Source organism: Pelobates fuscus, chromosome 4 (assembly GCF_036172605.1).
Source record: "Pelobates fuscus isolate aPelFus1 chromosome 4, aPelFus1.pri, whole genome shotgun sequence".
NCBI classification, from domain to species: domain Eukaryota; kingdom Metazoa; phylum Chordata; class Amphibia; order Anura; family Pelobatidae; genus Pelobates; species Pelobates fuscus.
Window position 1 is genome coordinate 372,736,185 of NC_086320.1, and position 19,753 is coordinate 372,755,937.

The 19,753-nt window shown below is 38.7% G+C and overlaps 1 protein-coding gene across 2 annotated transcripts in view; it reads right to left on the reverse strand.

The window, feature by feature from the left end:
• The window catches only part of CRHR2 (corticotropin releasing hormone receptor 2), a 303,929-nt gene that overhangs the window by 34,006 nt on the left and 250,170 nt on the right, over positions 1 to 19,753 (reverse strand). For both annotated transcript variants that reach the window (XM_063452732.1, XM_063452733.1), the window contains 4 exons: positions 19,609 to 19,694; positions 9,784 to 9,890; positions 7,356 to 7,473; positions 4,259 to 4,412 (listed from right to left, as the gene is read on the reverse strand). In XM_063452732.1, the coding sequence (XP_063308802.1) occupies positions 4,259 to 4,412; positions 7,356 to 7,473; positions 9,784 to 9,890; positions 19,609 to 19,694 (465 nt within the window). The remainder of the gene's footprint in view (positions 1 to 4,258; positions 4,413 to 7,355; positions 7,474 to 9,783; positions 9,891 to 19,608; positions 19,695 to 19,753) is intronic.

The window sequence follows — 19,753 nt, forward strand, 5'->3', positions numbered from 1 at the left end:
TCAGAAAATATTCAAAATAGGAACAAAAAGTTCTGAACACTTTGGGAATGCGTTTAAAAATGGCAGTGTCCCTTTATTGTGTCATAAAGCCTGGTGACGTTTTTACTCCTAAAAGAACAAGAGTTAAACATCACCGGGTGTTATGAAACAAACACAATGGATATCACAGTTTTCCAACACATCCCAAGGTGTGCAGACCCTTTTTAAATGTTTTATTATTTAGTTGAAGTTGATAGAACAGAGGAGGGGAACCACTTGATTTGATTGGGTCCACGCTTCTTCCATAACCTAGGTGAGATGAACACCTCGCACAGAAAGAAATTCAAGGAACTAGAAAAACCATTATTTAAATAATTAAATATATACAATTTATTTATGAGAAAGTAAAAAAAATAAGGGCAAACTACCAAAATGGTCCTAATTAGTGTTGTAGCTGTGTGCTACCATGTATAAGTATGGGAGGATCCATTTATACCAGTTTCAGAGTTCTGTTTCCTGTCCTTTCTGCTGTGAGGGGGGGAGCTAACCCATGAGTAAATGCTGCTATGAATAATGATCAGGAAAAGAAAATTACTGTAAGTATGAAACAATTTTCCTTATTTAGTACCCATATTATATCAAAGTATCCAGAAATGTTAATTCCTTGGTATGTCTCATTAACATTACCTGCCTAAAGATTTCCTTAAATGGACACTCCAGCGCCAGTGAAACTTTAATGCATTTGATAGATTTTGTCCTCATTAATATGCTGTATTTTTGCATGCTCAAATCTTTATAGTTTTTGCGCAAAAGAATAAATATTTTGCAGAATGCTGCTCCATAAGCCTGGCTCCACAGCCACAACCCCTCATGTCAGGAAGACTTCCTTATCAAATGCATGTACACAGGCCAGCCACTGACAGCACTGCGTGGTTTCTAATTCACAGCCTGGCTGCAGACAGTCAGATAAACTATAAACAGGTAGTAATATCCTTCCTATATGTCTCACTGGGTGTCCACCCCTTCCCTTCCTGCAGGTTGTTTAGTAGTTAAGATTATTTTCACTGACTGAGTTGTGTACATACATTGATGAGGAAGTATTTTTCTGGAGTGAGGGGGCGTAGCTAAGGAGGCCGGCTTACGGAACAGCATTCAGCAAAATATTTTTTTTTTAATGCAAAAACTATAAATATTTGAGCATGCAAAAATATATCATAATAATCAGGCCAAAACTTATCAAATCAATTGGAATCTCCCTTTAATTTCACACTCGTCTTATTTAATTGTTTATGTACACCAATCATTTCCTTTTTCATTCACTGTTTTGTACTTTTCTGTTCTTGGCGCTATTTGCGTAGAAACTCAAAGAATATTGATGTACTGGGTTCTAAAGAGACTTTCCCTGAGAGCTCAACAAAAAAAGATTCCTGTAACTGCTGATCTTTATCCTGCTATTTACCAATAACAGTAAAAATCTAATTCTGAAACGCTATAGCACAGTCTAGTAATATTCATGAGTTACATTTATCCAGTGTCATCACGTCAATTTTCATTTACAGTAGGAAATTGAATTCTGTAAGAAAATAAATCCATTTTGATACCAGGGGAATAAGATTTTTTTGTTCAATTTATTCAGTGATATCGGTTTTGTTGTGTCTTCCTTCTCAGCCTGATGTACCAACTCACTGTTTGATAGCTTGCTGTTAGCTCGAGCCAAAAGTACATTTTACAGTTACAAGTTTTTCTTGATTTCCTTATTTTGTCAAGGAGGCATATTTAAGCCAGTAGCAAAACTAAACCCATTTTTCTGGTAATTTTTGTTCCATTTTCTAATTTGAAGATCATATCCGCTGAGGGGAGCCTGCAATCTTTGGCCTCAGGGCAAATGTAAACAAATATCCTTTTTTTTTTTGCACACAGTACTCACAGATCTCTGAGTGGCTGACCTTGTGCAGCATTTGGATTTGATAGATGAAGCTGCCTACTTCCCCAGGTGTGATATATATCACTGTGACCTCCTCAGTATGATCTGCACATCATAGAGATACAAACTCTACTTTTACCAATTCTAACTGGCGTGGGTTATAAATGACATGAGAACTGGCTTATCTTAGCTTGAAGTCATTTGTAAACAATTTCAAGCCCTGCCAACAGTTGTGTTCCATTTTGGAGGGGCAGTTTTGATTTTGGGATTCTGTCCTGCCACTCCAGTTTAGTTCTCGGATGTCCTGCAACTGGTTACACCAGGGAACTGTACTTGACCAGCACAGTGTGAGCGCATCATTAGATGTGCTCACGCTGTACACAAGCATACAGCCCCTGCAGATAGAGCTTCAATGGAGCTCTTTACAAGCTCCTGCAGGCTGAGGGCTTTGGTCCGTCATTGGGTGAGCCTGTGGGCCCAACCATGGCCCTTTCCAGGTGGACCCGTCTATAATAGGCATTGGCAGTGATGTGGGTTGTGTCACTGGTGATGTCCGCTTTAAGGCCACCCACTCCATCCTGATCTGCATAACTCCCAATGTTGGGAGGTATGCCACTCTAGGAACATCATACATATCTAGGCCTGGAGAGCATTAAGAGTATGGTTCACCATCCCACAAAGCCACACAGTGCTTGGCTAGCTATAGCCCTGCACAAACCCTGCCTACTCCTGACTAATACAGTACCATACAACAGACAAAAGATTAGTGCTGCGAGACTGCAAGCCACAGCTCATGCATGCTAGAGGGCAAGAGGGCAATTTCCAGACATTCCACGGGTCTACCAAGCAGGTCATCTGCAAATGGTATGATGATCCCAGTCTTTCTGAAAGCAAGAAGACAAACAGGAAGACGGTGAAGAGATTCATAGTAAGAAGACAGATAGTTCCTTCTTGCTATATTTAGTTGCAGTTCTGTTATAATAATGAAATACTCAAATCTCCTTGAATATGGAAATGAGATTTCATAAATTATTTAATTCGTAGAAGGAGAGTCCCAGTTAGCAAAATTATCAACTTTTCAATATTGTAGAGGAAATATGAAATATGAAAATGAATATATGGAGAATTGCCAACTCACTGTTTTGTAGACATGATCTCTGGACACTTGATTGGCAGCAGCGGTAAGTGGAAATCAAAGCAGATTTATATTTTAATCCACAAGTCAGGTACATAGATAAGATCAGTCAAAAGAGAGACCCAAAAACAACCGTACCAAATCAGAAAGAGGATAACGGAAAATCCAAGGCCATAATCCAGGTGAGAGGGCCGGAGGGTCAGATGGTAATCTATGTATTGTGTGTTGTCCAGTGGATGTGGTTATCTGTGTGAACTTCAATGTTGGGCTAATATATTAAATTCAGATATGACACATCCCTCCCCAAAAACAGCCTACACTGGTGGTTCAAAATTCGACTTTATTAGGACGATTCTTGTGGAAAGTCGAGTCCAATCCAGGCTCATGAACATAATAAATATTTTCCCAAGAATCAGAATCATAAGCCTTCCATTGTATAAATGTATTGTAAGATCCCACAAGGTGATCAGGAGTTAAGATTTTTTTTCTGGTTCTCCATCGGTGAGTAAAGAAGGAGGATGTCTATCCATAAAAAGATCAGGATGAAAAGGTTACCAAGGCAATACATAATATAGGTTGCATCTTCATAGTACGAGGGAGTTCATGTTTCACGATGATGCAATTGATTATTTTTCCAGTAAAAACAAATGGACCAAAAAAGTGACTTTTCAAGTTTCTTAGATGGCATAGAAAAATCTATATTTTTGCTTGATATCCAAATGCAATCTCCTACATTTCAGGGTGGTGGAAACCATCACCGCTAATCCAAGACAGGTTTGTTTGAATCCAGTGTAATTGTAGCTGATGTGTAGAACACACACTACCACTGACATAGATTTATTTTTGCTTCCTATAAGAAGATACCTTTCTCATTCGTAAAGTGAGGAGTGTTCAGAAATAGGATTCACTATTGCACCACTTAGAACATAGCTAATGGCAAGCTATATAGAGACAGCTGTTTCAATATTACTATAGTGTATAATTATAATTTCCTATATGCCTGTACATGTCTATGAACGTTATTAGTGCCCATTGTAATAATAAATATTACTTAAAGACTCTGCAAAGGTCAAGCTGAAATCAAATCATTTATGAAACAGCAGAAGAACATCTTGATTAGAAAATAAGATAAGCCAACATTCTCTTAACATAGAAACACATCCCTATTTAGCCATCCTCCCGCCACCCTCCTTAACAAATGATGAGATAGAAAGACTTACACCACCCTATGAACAGGAACACCCATTTCCGAAGCTTGTCTGTTGAGTAAGTCATCACTATTGCGGTGTGTAGGTAGCAGCCTTCCACGAACATCCAGAAGAAATTAGTGACCACAAAGTAATTATAAATGGTCGTGATGCAACAACACCAGATCTGAAAGGTAGAAGGCATTTAAGGAAGGTGAGGATTAAAATGAACCACCAATAGAATATAAGCCTGCTAATTGTGGAAGTAATTAATTCTTAAGTCGTGCTTAAGTTGGATCTCGCACCTAATCTCGCATTTTACAATAGATTCCTAGTATTTGTCTACAATGCTCCTTAAAACTTTACCCCAATCAACATATCTGCATAATAACACAAATGATGTCCAATTTAATCATCTAATTTCTCCCTCATGGCGTAACAAAGACTTTGTATTAGGGCAGAACATTACTGAAACCACGTACACTAAAAAAATATAATGTTGAACATTGTCCGAACTGCATTTAGAACAGTAAATGACATATTATCACTAATCACAGTGTTCGCTGGACTTTATTTTTTTACTCGAATTTGTTTTAAGAAACTCGTCCGAATCAAATTCCAGGCAATCGTCAAACTAATTGATACAGAATCATTTACCTGTGGATTTACCTGCGGATTTACCTGTGGAGTCTACAGGTAAGTTCAATGTGGAAATGATTTGTTCCTCTCTCATTTAACAGGAATTTGATTCGGATGAATTACTTTAGACTCATTTTTGCCCAAGGCTAGTGTACACTATGTCACAGCCCTTTAGCTCTGCTAATGGTCTGTGTCTGACCTCTCTTTTTACTCGACAATCTGCCAGTTAGGTTAGCTCTGTAATAAAGGAATAGCCTGGTTAAAATAGCTTTATGTTTGTACTTTTGCAAATAGATTGTTTTGAGTAATCCAGAAATACGTGTTTATATAAAATGGAGATAGTTCCAATACAGAAGATTTAGAAGCGTCGCTGAATAATCAATGACTTTTTTTTCAGAATATTCTTAATTCTGACTGTCTTTTCCAATATTTATTACTTTTATTATTTAAAAATTTCAATTATTTTGAATTATGCAGCATCAAATATCAGCCCCGATTTTAATACGTTTGAGTAAGCTTTTCAAATGATCTAATATTTTTGAAATTTTCTTTTAAATTATTTATTTTTCAAAAAAATATTAAAATATAAAAAAATATGAAAATATTAAAATATTGGTCAAGATATTATATAATTGTAAACGTTTTTCCAAAAGTATTAAGCCATTTTAAAAGCCTATGCAGAAATGTTAAATTAATGCCATAATTACTATGACTATCTACGCTCTGAGTTACAAGGGGTTAAATCAGCAAGCATATGATAAAGCTCAAGAGGACTTGCCATCAATTACTGATGAAGAAAAAGTGCTCTTGCTAACACAAAAAAAAATTCTATGAATGAACATGATGTTCAGAGAGTATGGACTTTCCATGCCTTGCTACCCTTAAAAAGAGTACACAGAATCTCGGCACTGCGGCAACAGCTGCAAAATGTGTAATTATCTTAAATGTGTTTAGAGACTCAAAACAGGTCCTACCCAGAGGATACAAGGTAATTTCGGAGCAGTCACTTAAATTGGAGTTAATAAACAGTTATAAGAGATCATTATTCTGCATGTCCCTCTAGTTACGATAGTCTATCCCATAAGGCATTTTTTTAATTTACATACAGCATGTACTGACATGGACATAAATGGGTGATAAAACTGAAATGGTGTCATAATATAATTAAGATGTTATGCAGAATAAATTGAAAATCACAGCTTTATAAAACAGATGTAGGAGTTTCCTTTTTTTTTATACATTGAAATGCAGTAATTAATAATGTCATATTGTAAAACGCGTTCCCACGTGGGGAAGAAAAAAACATCTTAAAGAAATGAAACAAGTCAGTTTGAACTATATCCAATTTTAGGTTAAGGTATAATCCAGTGGTGATAACCAATCAATAACATTTTATGACGTTTGGTCAATATTGTATGTCGGTAGTCAGAAGATAGTATTGACTTAAAGTGTGTCTAACTTGTGATTTAATCATTACTCTTGTGATGTTTAGCATTACAGGGTTAAACGGTTTACAAAATTCAGCATTGGTGATGCTAATAGGTGACAGATGTGTCATTAACACATTGGGTTCCATACTGCTGTGTGTTTGTTTCTTCGAGTTAGCTCTACGTATACTATTGAGGTATGGTAAACTATTGAGGTATGGTGAACTATTGAGGTATGGTGCACATGTGTATTTATGGTGTTATCACCTTTGCTATATGTGAACACTTATGAATACTTTGGAATATTGGATAATATGAAGAAAAAAAATTTTCAAGTTGTTTTCAAGGGATTATGATGCTCCAAGACAGCGTTTCCCAATTGGTGTTCCGCGGAACCCTGGGGTGCCGCGAGAACACAATTGGGGTTCCGCCAAAATGTATAAAAACAAAATAGCCACAGATGGCGAGGGAGAAGTGATATCCCTGCTCAGCTTATTCGCGCGCACAGCAGTGATGCCGGAATATGTTGCCGCTCCGGCATTACTAAGAGGCGTGGAAGTTAAGCAGGGAGATCACTGCTCCCTCGCCACCCGCATGCCAGCCGCTCAACAGCCCCACTGACCTCAGGGACTGCATGCCAGCCGCCCAGCAGCCCCACTGGACCCCAGGGACTGCACACTCAGCCCAGCAGGCTGCAGACCACAGGAATATAGAGACTCCATGTCAGCATTCCTAACGGTAGGGGGGCTTGGTGGAGTAAAATGTTAAAATAAATAATAAATTGTATGTGTGTCTGTTAGGGCGTTTGTATGGGTTTGTATGTCTGTATGTGGCGGGAAGGGAGTTTCACGATGTTGATACACTATGTCAAAGGGTTCCATGGGAAAAATTAATCCAAACCCCTGCTCTAAGCCAATCAGAAGCTTCACATTGATAAAAAAAGGTACCTTTTTTGGTATTGTAATCAACTTACTTGTATGGGTTATATCAATGTACAGAGGTCATTATTTTAAATCTAGTTAAAATGAAGCAAAATAAATAAATAAACAAAATGAATCCCGTACCTCGTTGCTTTCATGAATGTTGTGGTCAATCAGTTGAAGCAGGAACCACATTATATTTCTTAGGATAAAGGTAGTGATCAGATTCCAGTGGATAATATTTCTAAGGCATCTTATACTCCTGCAATGACATAAAAAAATAAAACAAGGATTTGTTATTCATGTTATGCTATATATATATATATATATATATATATATATATATATATATATATATGTGTGTTTATACATCACATATCTCTACACGCCAAATAGAATGGCTGGGAAGAGTTCTCATTTCCATTAATCTTACTTTCTTCTTTTTATGGTAGGTAGTGATTGAGCATTGTGGGAGGGATTGCTGCCTAGTAAATACACATTTCACCTTTAATGTGATATAGGATGTTATCCAAAGCTTTATTGTACGGTGCTGTGTAGTAGCCTTGTGCATTTAGTTTCAATCAAAGAGCAATGTGTCAGAATTTGACAATCCGTCCTAATTCAGCAACTCCATATCACCACATGGTCAAATCACGAAACAAACAAAACTGACAATGGACTAGTCAATTTGTTTGTTTTGTGACTATGCATTACGTCTATGGGGCTAGAAGAAGGGGAAGGGAATAGGGGGAAGCCTATTTTATTACTGCAGTACATTAATAGACATTTTTCATACCAGGTCAGTTTGTCCCAAAAAATGTCACTGAAATAATTGCATGGGTGTAATTTGTATGAACCAGTACACCACACGGGAGAAACCGAATTACATTGTTTTCCAGTCTAATTAATTTGGACAAATCTAATTTTTCTGCCACGCACAGGACTAATACAGTGATCTCATTAGCTCTATGTTGCCCAGTCAGCCCATTCATAATGTAAAAAGTTCAGTTGGTCATTTGCTACAATATAAAGTCTCATGTCTGATTTAAGCAACAATACAACAGTCTACATTCCAAAAGAACCATTCGGTGCTCTGCAGTCTCCATAGACAAACAGTGACGGTAAAATGGTTACCCTATAGAGCTTAGTGACTTCCAATGTTACACTATCACAGAATGACTAATACTGTCTTACAGGCTCACAATGAAATGTGAGAGAACAATAATTGCCTGACTGCATATTACCATTTGTAAAGTTTGGTCCTGGAGGATTTATACACTGATGCTGTTCTTCATAATTCAAGCTATGGCTTTTAGTTCCAAAGGAGAGACATCTTTCTGACATTTGTGGTAATGGTATGAGTCCTATCATGTTTCATCATGAAAACTGCCATGTGTCCTTACTGACGGGATTTCTACAGATTGGAGAGGATGAAAATGGCTGACCTAAACTACGCTCTAACCTCAAAAGCTGTAAAGCCAACCACCCAACTTCAGAGCCCAGCTTAACTATACTTTTATAGACGAATAACACAATACCTAAATCAATAAACATGATTTTGGAATAAGGCATTTGACTTTTGGCCTGCCATGTATGACCCAGTTTCTGAAGAAAAATGTAAGCATATATTTACAAAACAAACAAATGAAACTAAACAAAACAACAAATTAATTAAATCCTTGTTTACGTTTTATATAAAAAAAAACATACAAAAAAAAAACCCTAATGTAAGTATTATTTGCATTCTTTATTATTATTTTCAATGGTCTGTTAAGCCTATCGTGATATTTCTTTTTAATAAATTAACGGAAAGAGCTGTTGAAAATTAAATGTTATGGGGCATATCCATTTAACTTTTTTTTTGCCTTTTACTCTTAAAATTAGATTTAAAAGACCTGCACAGAAACCCAAAAGAAAGTAAGGTGACCTGATCTGAAAGTAATTCTTTATCCTGACCATCATAAACCACAAAGCAGACAATCAAAATACAGCTAGAACATCAATCAAAGTCAGTGATTTTGCAGACTACTCATGATATCATAATACCAAAACTGGTTCCTATTTAATTTAGGTTTAACTCAGTGAATAGAAGTGGTCATAGTTTGTGGAGTCTGCGTGTGTGGCGTTTCACTGAGAAACAGCATCATTAGTCAACCTATAATGAGAGTTCCGCGTTGGCTAATGTCAATTCTGTGCATGTTTGGCATCCGTCCCCAGCATGCTCCACCCCCTTGCCACCCAAGTCCTCCACTCAGCTCCTCCCACTAAGGGGCCTCATTCTTTCTTTAATAGTCTATGGCTGCACACTGAGCAGAGTCATGTGCTCCACTGTGAATTTGGAATCCATTGAAAGTCAATATGGCGGTTACTTCGGAGGTAGCAGAAGCAATTTTAGGCAAAAGTATATTTCAATCAATACATTTGCTAGAGCGCTTGCCACGTTAACATTATTAAAAATTAAACAAGGCAATATCTAGAGTGAAACAAATATATGAAACCATCATTAATCAACTAATCAAAAATTAGCAAGGAAAAAAATTTAACGAAAGGATGACAATATGTAGGGACTTACCTTAAACACAAAAAAAGTAAAAAAGCTATGACGAGCGCCAGTACAGATATACAGTGCCCCAGGTAGTTTATAATTAGCGCAATCTTGTAATGTAATGCATGCTTCTTCTAAAGACAAGGAGATAATATGATTAAATTAGCATGACTCTGCAATAATATTAGAGAACATTTAATCTGTTTAGGAAACTGTAATTATCTTCCTCCACTGGGGATAATCTTATAATAACAGTCCAAAGCATGTTACTTTGGGTAGACTGAGGAATAGGGGTCATTGATTTTAATATCCTAATCTACCTATGCAACATAGTATATTCACTTTAAAAAAAATAAAAAAAAGTAATGAAGTAATGATAGGGTTAGTTTCAGATACATTTTTAAATATTAATAACAAAACAATTTGTTTAAATTACTCAATATGTTATATAACAATGTTATAAAAACAGTATACTGCATTAATAATTAGGGCAATCTACATCACTGACAGCTAACTGGTGAAGAAGACTACATTTAACCTGATGCTCAGTCAGCTTTTAAAGGGACTCTCCACAGGCATATTATTTCAGATATTATACAGTATATATATATATATATATATCCCAAAAAGCCAAAATAATAAATATGGAAAAAAAAGTCCTCTAGTTTCAGCAATGACTGCAGAAACTAGGAACTGGCTGAGATCTTACTGCTCATCATGGAACTTTCAAATAAATCCTATAATCTCTTAACTCTTTAGAAAGCTGATGAGGTTTCCTATACGCAATTGCATGGGCCTCCTAATATTTCTTATAAATAAGTTAACAAGAATCATTGAACACATGCACCCTGTTGTACATTTCTTGTTGAAAGAATTTGATATTTGCAGCAAACCTTTATGGGAAAGAAAACATTTTGCACTGCTATCTTGTTTTTTTCTCCCCATCATTGGCGGAGGGGCAAGGGGGGAGAACAAGGGTCACAATATTGCAAAAAAAAAAATCAGCCCATTGAACCATTCTTTAAATGGAAAATCAACCAATTGACCTATTCATTAAATGGAAAACTAGCCCATTCTCCCATTCTTTAAATGGAAAACTAGCCAATTGACCCATTCTTTAAATAGAAAACTAGCCAATTGACCCATTCTTTAAATGGAAAACTAGCCGATTGACCCATTCTTTAAATGGAAAACTAGCCAATTGACCAATTTTTTAAATGGAAAATCAACCAATTGACCCATTCTTTAAATGGAAAATCAACCAAATGACCCATTCTTTAAATGGAAAATCAACCAAATGACGCATTCTTTAAATGGAAAACTAGCCCATTGACCCATTCTTTAAATGGAAAACTAGCCCATTGACCCATGCTTCAAATGGAAAATCAGCCCACTGACCCATTCTCCAAATGGAAAATTAACCCATTGACCCATTCTTTAAATGGAAAACTAGTCAACTGACCAATTCTTTAAATGGAAAACTAGCCCATTGACCCATTCTTTAAATGGAAAACTAGCCCATTGACCCATGCTTCAAATGGAAAATCAGCCCACTGTCCCATTCTCCAAATGGAAAATTAACCCATTGACCCATTCTTTAAATGGAAAACTAGTCAACTGACCAATTCTTTAAATGGAAAATTAGCCCATTGACCCATCCTTCAAATGGAAAATGAGCCCATTGACCCATTCTTCCATTGTAACACATTTAGCACTAACAGGATTTTGAAAAGAACAAACAAACCTTAAGTAGGCTGTAATATCGGACTGAGGAAAGGAATACCAACACAGTGAAAGGCTTATTGTGGGCGTGGTTGGTGCTAATGAATATGCAGTGCCCTTTCCTACCAATGATGAACTAGTTAGATGGCACGGAGACACATTTTGGGTCCTACCTAAGGGGTTGAGAACTTCTCCTCTGAAAGATGCTCTGTAAGATGCCATCTTATACTTTGGATACCCCTTTAATGTAATCCAATGAAGCTTAGCGGCTGTTGGGTTCAACTCCATGGCATCACGATATTTGTTTGTGTGGCTGAAATGTGCGATATAATCAGCAAATGTTTTGGTCAGAATATTTCACAACTTTAGAAAATAATCTTCTATGTTAAATGTGTGATGATTTTTCTATGTGTCTTGTGTGTCTATAACATTCCAAGTCATTATATTTTTCATATACATATTGGTATTTTATATATTTTTTTTACATTTATACTACTATACTAATTCAGCTACCCTATTACAAGGATCCGTGAGTATTCCCTGATCAGAGTCTCCGGAGCTTGTCTTTGTGTAAATTCTGGACCAGTCCTCTTGAAACATAAGTTGGTTCATGCTTAATTAGATGAGAAATTAAGTTATTTGAAAATAAATGTCAAAGGGATCAACTGGCAAAGTACCGGATGATGAGGCCAACATTCATACTTAATAAGTTACGACTATTTCCTTCAGAGCCAAACAGAGCCCACAAAGTGCACCTGATTAAATAGCACTGCAAACAGCTTATGAGCTTTAAAATATGTTCTGGTTTTAACACGGAACAAAATGTCAAAATGAAGGATCTAATTTATGCTGGCGCATGGAACTATAATTGTGATCACTGAGTTGAGTGATAGTATGTGACTTTCCATTGTAAAGAAAAAGGGCTAGATACTTTGTTTTGATAGATTTGTTGAAAAGTGATGAAGACAGTTCAAAAGGGTATTGGGATGAAAATTAGGAGTGGGTTGAAGGATATTCCATAGAGAGTTCTTTGATAATTTTTTATGTATTACATGCAATGCAATAAAACAAATTTGCATTAAAATGAATCGATGTAATTTAGAGCAAGACCAATGCCTTGTATTTACACAGACTGATTTCTAAGTATTGTAGCTTACTGGAAAAAAACATTACTGGGACACACCAACAGAATGGAGCTCCTAGAAAAGAGGGACAGAGGGATTTGGTTTCCGAAATTGGGACTACCCCTTCTAAACAGGGCACTTGTGAGGTATGTAACACTGGGTAACTATAATTAAATTTAGAACGACAATATTATTCTGATGCATTTATGTATAGCCCAAATTGTAAACCAAGCTATACTATGGAAATATCTAAATGATTCAGCTTTTACAAAAAACTAATGAGTTAAAAAATGTATCTGAATATCCCATAACCATCCGTAACATTACATTTAGATGGGGCGAAAAATATGCTGAATTGCTTTGACAAGTGTAGCAATATGAATATAGACATTAAGTACAAATGAATTATAGCCCACTGCATTCACAAACACTGACAATATACAAAAACATTCCCACACAGTAGTACTAACAAATACTTCACTGAATTCACATACACTAATATTACACACACAGAAAACTCTGCTGCATTTATAGGCATTGACATTCTACAAATGCACTCATGTGTTCACACATACACCCAATAAGCACAAATACACTCTTGTGTATGCACACACTCACTGCATTCACACACACTCACCTTAAACACAAATACACACCTGTATACACACACTCACACTATACTCCCCTCTTCACACACACAGTGACACTAAGCACCAATACACTACTGTTTTCCTATATTCACACTGACCATCAATAAATTTCTGTGTTCACACTCTCAAACTAAACATAAATATACACACCCATGTTCACAGTCGCTCACATGAAGCAGAAATACACATCTGTATTCACGTATTCACACTAAACACAAACACTCAACAAAACCACTTAATTAAAAGTATCCATTCAAACATGCCGATAGTACAGCAAATTCAAACACGCTGTCATAACTAACAAATATGCCTTATTATTCTCATATGTTTCCACTACCTAAAATGACATCATACAACTGCACACACTGACTCTCTTCACAACTACACTTTTGGGAAAACAGACAAGTACATCCTTTTATTAACAAATAGTGATGTCGCAAACATGAAATTTTTCGTTCGCAGACGGCGAACGCGAACTTCCGCAAATGTTTGCGAACGGGCGAACCCGGCGAACCGCCATAGACTTCAATAGGCAGGCGAATTTTAAAACCCACAGGGACTCTTTCTGGCCACAATAGTGATGGAAAAGTTGTTTCAAGGGGACTAACACCTGGACTGTGGCATGCCGGAGGGGGATCCAGGGCAAAACTCCCATGGAAAATTACATAGTTGATGCAGAGTCTGGTTTTAATCCATAAAGGGCATAAATCACCTAACATTCCTAAATTGTTTGGAATAACGTGCTTTAAAACATTAGGTATGATGTTGTATCGATCAGGTTGTGTAAGGGTTACGCCCGCTTCACAGTGACAGACCAAACTCCCAGTTTAACGCATCGCAAACAACCGCAAACAGTCCATTTGCACAACCGCAAACGCCCCATTTGCACAAGGTTGGATACCAAGCTAGCCATGTCCCGTTCCTTGTCCTCACTGATGTCATTGAAGGTCTCTTCCTCCACCCAGCCACGTACAACACCAAGGGTCCCCGAAAGGTGACAACAAGCCCTCTGTATTTTTTTTTAAATGTACACTACTGGTACACCAGATATGAGTTGCACTGGTGTGACACTGTGCCCTGGCAGGCCCTGAAACGCACACGTGTGAAGGAAACTGACTGCTATTATATTACAGTCAAAAAAGTTTTTTGTTTTTTTAAATGCGAGCTATTGTGACACCAGATATGAGGGGTGGCACTGGGACCACCTTAAAAATATTGGATATCACTAAAAATCATGATCACTATATACTAGACATGTGCAATTCGTTACGGTCCGAATTAAAATTCGGCGAATTTCAGATAATTCGGACTTTCGGGTGCTTCCGAATGTCCGAATAGTTGAATTGCCGAAGTGCCGAATTGCTGAAGTCCCGAAGTGCCGAAATTACCGAATTTCCGAAGTGTAGTAGTGCCGAAGTGCCGAAGTGCCGAAGTTGCCGAAGTTCCAAGGTGTCAAAGTGCCGAAGTTCCGAAGCACAGTATTGCCTAAGTACAAATATACTTACCCGGTTAAAGAAGAAGAATGTTACACTGTATACAATTTCAAATAAAAAGTATACAAACATAGACAGGATTCAGCTGTAAGCATTTGCAACATTTACAACAATCAAGTAACACACATTCATATAAAATGTAAGTTACTAAGCCAGTCAGTGTAATGACAGGAATTAATAAGTAGATAACTCCCTAATTCCCACGTTATTAGGGAGCTATCTACTAGAAGGCTGAAAGACCTAAATTGGTCTTTCAGACAAATTTACTAATACTAAGTAAAAATTACTTAGTATTGGTAAATTATGCCCCTACTCGCTATACCGCAAGTAGGGGTATGTCTATTAAACAGTGAGCAGTCTTTAAAAAAAAAAAAGGGTCCCCCCTCCCTGAGCGGGTGGGGGCCCTAAAGTAAAAAAAAGGGGGGAAGACATATTGTCCTCCCCACCGGCCCCCACCCCTGAGTGGCGGGTGGGGGCCCTAAAGTAAAAAAAGGGGGAGGACCTATTGTCCTCCCCACCGGCCCTCACCCCTGAGTGGTGGGTGGGGGCCCTAAACAATAATAAGGGGGGGACTTAATGTCTTCCCCCTGGCCCCCACCCCTGAGCAGTGGGTGGGGGCCCTAAACACAAATTGGGGGGGACACCTAATGTCCTCCCCCCTGGCCCCCACCCCTGAGCGGTGGGTGGGGGCCCTAAACACAAATTGGGGGGCACCTAATGTCTTCCCCCCTGGCCCCCACCCATGAGCAGCGGGTGGGGGCCCTAAATACATATTTAACCCCCCTCCCCCAGGTGACTAGGGGTCACCAAACCCCTAGTCACCCCCTCCCACAAAAAAGTAAACTCCTACCTACCCTCCTCAACCTAAAAATAATGAGGGGGGACCATTTAACTAAGTACCTTTAAAAATAAAAATACACTTACCATTCAATGTTTTCTCTCTTTTAAAATCTTATTTTTTCAGCCCCAAAAAAGGGCAGACTAAGCTCTGCAGGGCGGGGGAAGGCTTATAAAGCCTTGCCCCGCCCTGCAATTAGGCTCGGAGCACTCTGATTGGTGGGTTTAAGCCATCCAATAAGAATGCTCTGACAGGTAAATGAAGAGACTGACAGGTAAGTCTCTACATTTACCTGTCACAGCACTCTGATTGGTTGATTTGAAATCCACCAATCAGAGTGCTCTGTGTCATTTTACACAGCGTTGGAAAGTTCTGTGGAATTTTGCCACGCTGTGTAATCTGACTCATAACACTCTGATTGGTGGATTAAGTAACCAATCAGAGAGTTATGAGTCAAATTACACAGCGTGGGAAAATACCAAAGAACTTTCCCACGCTGTGAAAAATGACACAGAGCACTCTGATTGGTGGATTTCAAACCAACCAATCAGAGTGCTGTGACAGGAAAATGTAGAGACTTACCTGTCAGTCTCTTCATTTACCTGTCAGAGCATTCTGATTGGATGGCTTAAACCCACCAATCAGAGTGCTCTGATTCTAATTGCGGGGGGGGGGGGGGGGGAGGCTTTATAAGCCTTCCCCCGCCTTGCAGAGCTCAGTCTGCGTGGAGCCCTCGTCGGGTGAAGATGGATTATTTTTTTTTGCGCTCGTTTATTTTTATTTTTTTATTGCGTCGGTTATTATGGATTTTTATTTGCCCTTTTTTGGGGCTGAAAAAATAATATTTTAGAAGAAAGAAAACATCGAATGGTAAGTGTATTTTTATTTTTAAAATGGTTAAATGGTCCCCCCTCATTATTTTTAGGGTGAGGGGGGTAGGTAGGAGTTTATTTTTTGGGGGGAGGGAGGGGGTGACTAGGGGTTTGGGGACCCCTAGTCACCTGGGGGAGGGGGGTTACATTTTCATTTAGGGCCCCCACCCACCGCTCAGGGGTGGGGGCCAGGGGGGAAGACATTAGGTCCCCCCCCTTATTCTTGTTTAGGGCCCCCACCGCTCAGGGGTGGGGGCCAGGGGTGAGGACAATAGGTCCCCCCATTTGTATTTAGGGCCCCCACCCACCGGTCAGGGGCCAGGGGGGAGGACATTAGGTCCATCCCCATTTGTATTAAGGGCCCCCACCCACCGCTCATGGGTGGGGGCCAGGGGGAGGACAATAGGTCCCCCCCTTATTTTGTTAGTGCCCCCACCCACCGCTCAGGGGTGGGGGCCAGGGGGGAGGACATTAGGTTCCCCCCTTATTCTTGTTTAGGGCCCCCACCCACCGCTCAGGGGTGGGGGCCAAGGGGGAGGACATTAGGTCCCCCCCATTTGTATTTAGAGCCCCTACCCATTGCTCAGGGGTGGGGGCCAGGGGGGAAGACATTAGGTGCCCCCCTTATTCTTTTTAAGGGCCCCCACCCACCACTCAGGGGTGGGGGCCAGGGGGGAGGACATTAGGTCCCCCCCAATTTTTATTTAGGGCCCCCACCGCCGCTCAGGGTTACTGGTTGTGGGGGGATAATGTATAATAAACACAGGTTACTGGTTGTGGGGGGATAATGTATAATAAAGACAGGTTACTGGCTATGGGGGAGATAATGTATAATAAGCACAGGTTACTGGCTATGGGGGGGGATAATGTATAATAAACACAGGTTACTGGCTATGGGAGGATAATGTATAATAAACACAGGTTACTGGCTATGGGAGGATAATGTATAATAAACACAGGTTACTGGCTATGAGAGGGATAATGTATAATAAACACAGGTTACTGGCTATGGGAGGATAATGTATAATAAGCACAGGTTACTGGCTATGGGAGGATAATGTATAATAAACACAGGTTACTGGCTATGGAGGGATAATGTATAATAAACACAGGTTACTGGCTATGGGGGATAATGTATAATAAACACAGGTTACTGGCTATGGGGGATAATGTATAATAAACAAAGGATACTGGCTATGGGGGATAATGTATAATAAACACAGGTTACTGGCTATGGAGGATAATGTATAATAAACACACAAAAAAATAAAAAAATAATAATACAAAAAAAAATGAATGCAGCTTCAGAATTAATCTAAATTGTATGCTGTCTAGGAGGTGAGAGGGTCTGGGAGGGAGGGTCTGCTGCTGATTGGCTGGAATATGTCTGCTGACTGTGAGGTACAGGGTCAAAGTTTACTCAATGATGACGAATAGGGGCGGACCGAACATCGCATATGTTCGCCAGCGAACCGTTCGGGACATCACTATTAACAAACACTGACAAAACTGTTCCTTTAACACACACTAATAAAACATACAAATGCTCTCTTCTGTTTATTCCATATCCACAGTTAGGATGTTCTAAGCCGTCCTATAAATCGTGGGCTTTAATGCAGCTAGAATAGCGTGGAAGGTTCTGTAGTTCTTGTGTGAGCAGGGTTCAATACTTGCTCACCTCAGGGAGACCCAGGTATCATTTGACACTTGGGGTTCTTCTCTGTCAGCTGAGGCCATATTTAGTGGCCCCAGACTGACAGATGAGTTGTATGCAGAGCTCAAATTAGCGTTGGTGTAGGGATAGTCTTATGGTTAGTATAAGGTGAGATTTAATGCAGATTTTGTGTTGATGCTGTTTTCTGTTATGGCTAGTCTAGGTGAGGTTAGGTTAGGTAAACATTTAAAGTTAGTGTCAGCATAGGGTTAGGGATAGGGTTGGTATAGGGTTAGCGTTAATTACCAAAAATGTATCTAAATCCTAGACATTTGAAGCACTTAACCATCCAGACTGATATATGACCCTATTTTAAGTTCTCTTTCTGATATATGAACATATTTTGCAATTCAGTTGATGAGTAAAACTTATTATAAGCAAAACTGTAAAAAAAAAGTTTTTTTCCCCAGAAATTGTATTTATCTGTAATCTTGTGTTAGGTATACATATAAAGAAAGCCACGCGTGTCCTTTAAATAACAATATATCATATGTATGGGTGCACTTTAAGAGAATCCCTTAAATTATGGTGGAAGAAACACATAGCACAAATTGTAGGTTTTGCTTTGAATCAAAAGTTAGACAGCTTACCCAATCCTTAATCGATTATCACATACAGACAAACATACATGTATGCGTTGACACGCACAGACAAAGCAGACACATACACCCTTTATTAACACACACAAACAATACATCCTTCCAGTGACACGCATGCACTCTCAACACATATACACCCATTTATGCATAATTGATTCTAAGCCAAAATGTGTACCTGTGTTGACAGATTACATTCATGTACAAATATGTATAGCTTTTACAAAAATATTGACACCACATGCTCAAAAACTGGCACTCATATACCGTATGTACACGCACATGGATATTTATTTACTCACTACACATTACTACGAGTTTTATTTCAGTCAGACGTGCATTCATACACACTCATTTGACACATTACTACGAGTTTTATTGCTGTTATGCTCTGTGATACAATGTGACTGCCCTGGAAGCTGTGGAGCTCTGTGATACAATGTGACTGCTCTGGTAGATGTGGAGCTCTGTGATACAATGTGACTGCCCTGGAAGATGTGGAGCTCTGTGATACAATGTGACTGCCCTGGAAGCTGTGGAGCTCTGTGATACAATCATACAAACACCACAAATATTCTGCACATCAACAAAAGAGGGATGAAAACACAAAAGAATGAGGGACAGAATGACAATTTCTGCTACTTGGAAGTTATCTCCGGGGATAATAGGTGTATACATTTCATTTATTCTGGAGTAAATTAGATGAAATAAATTCACATTTAAATACAGATATTGATACAATAAAAGAGAACATTTCTTACAGCGAAGACACAGCAGGAAAGTTTTACGAAAACTGTTGAAATTACAGACACAGCAGAAATAAAATACAAAGCGATAAGATACCTTGGTATCCAAAATAGGCACACACTGTGAATAATTCATCCACGTAGCCCACGTTCCATTGTCGAAACACTCTCGGGAAACACTTCCTACAATCAGAAAATGTACACAGTGTTTCAAATGACTCCCATTGACTTAACAAAAACAT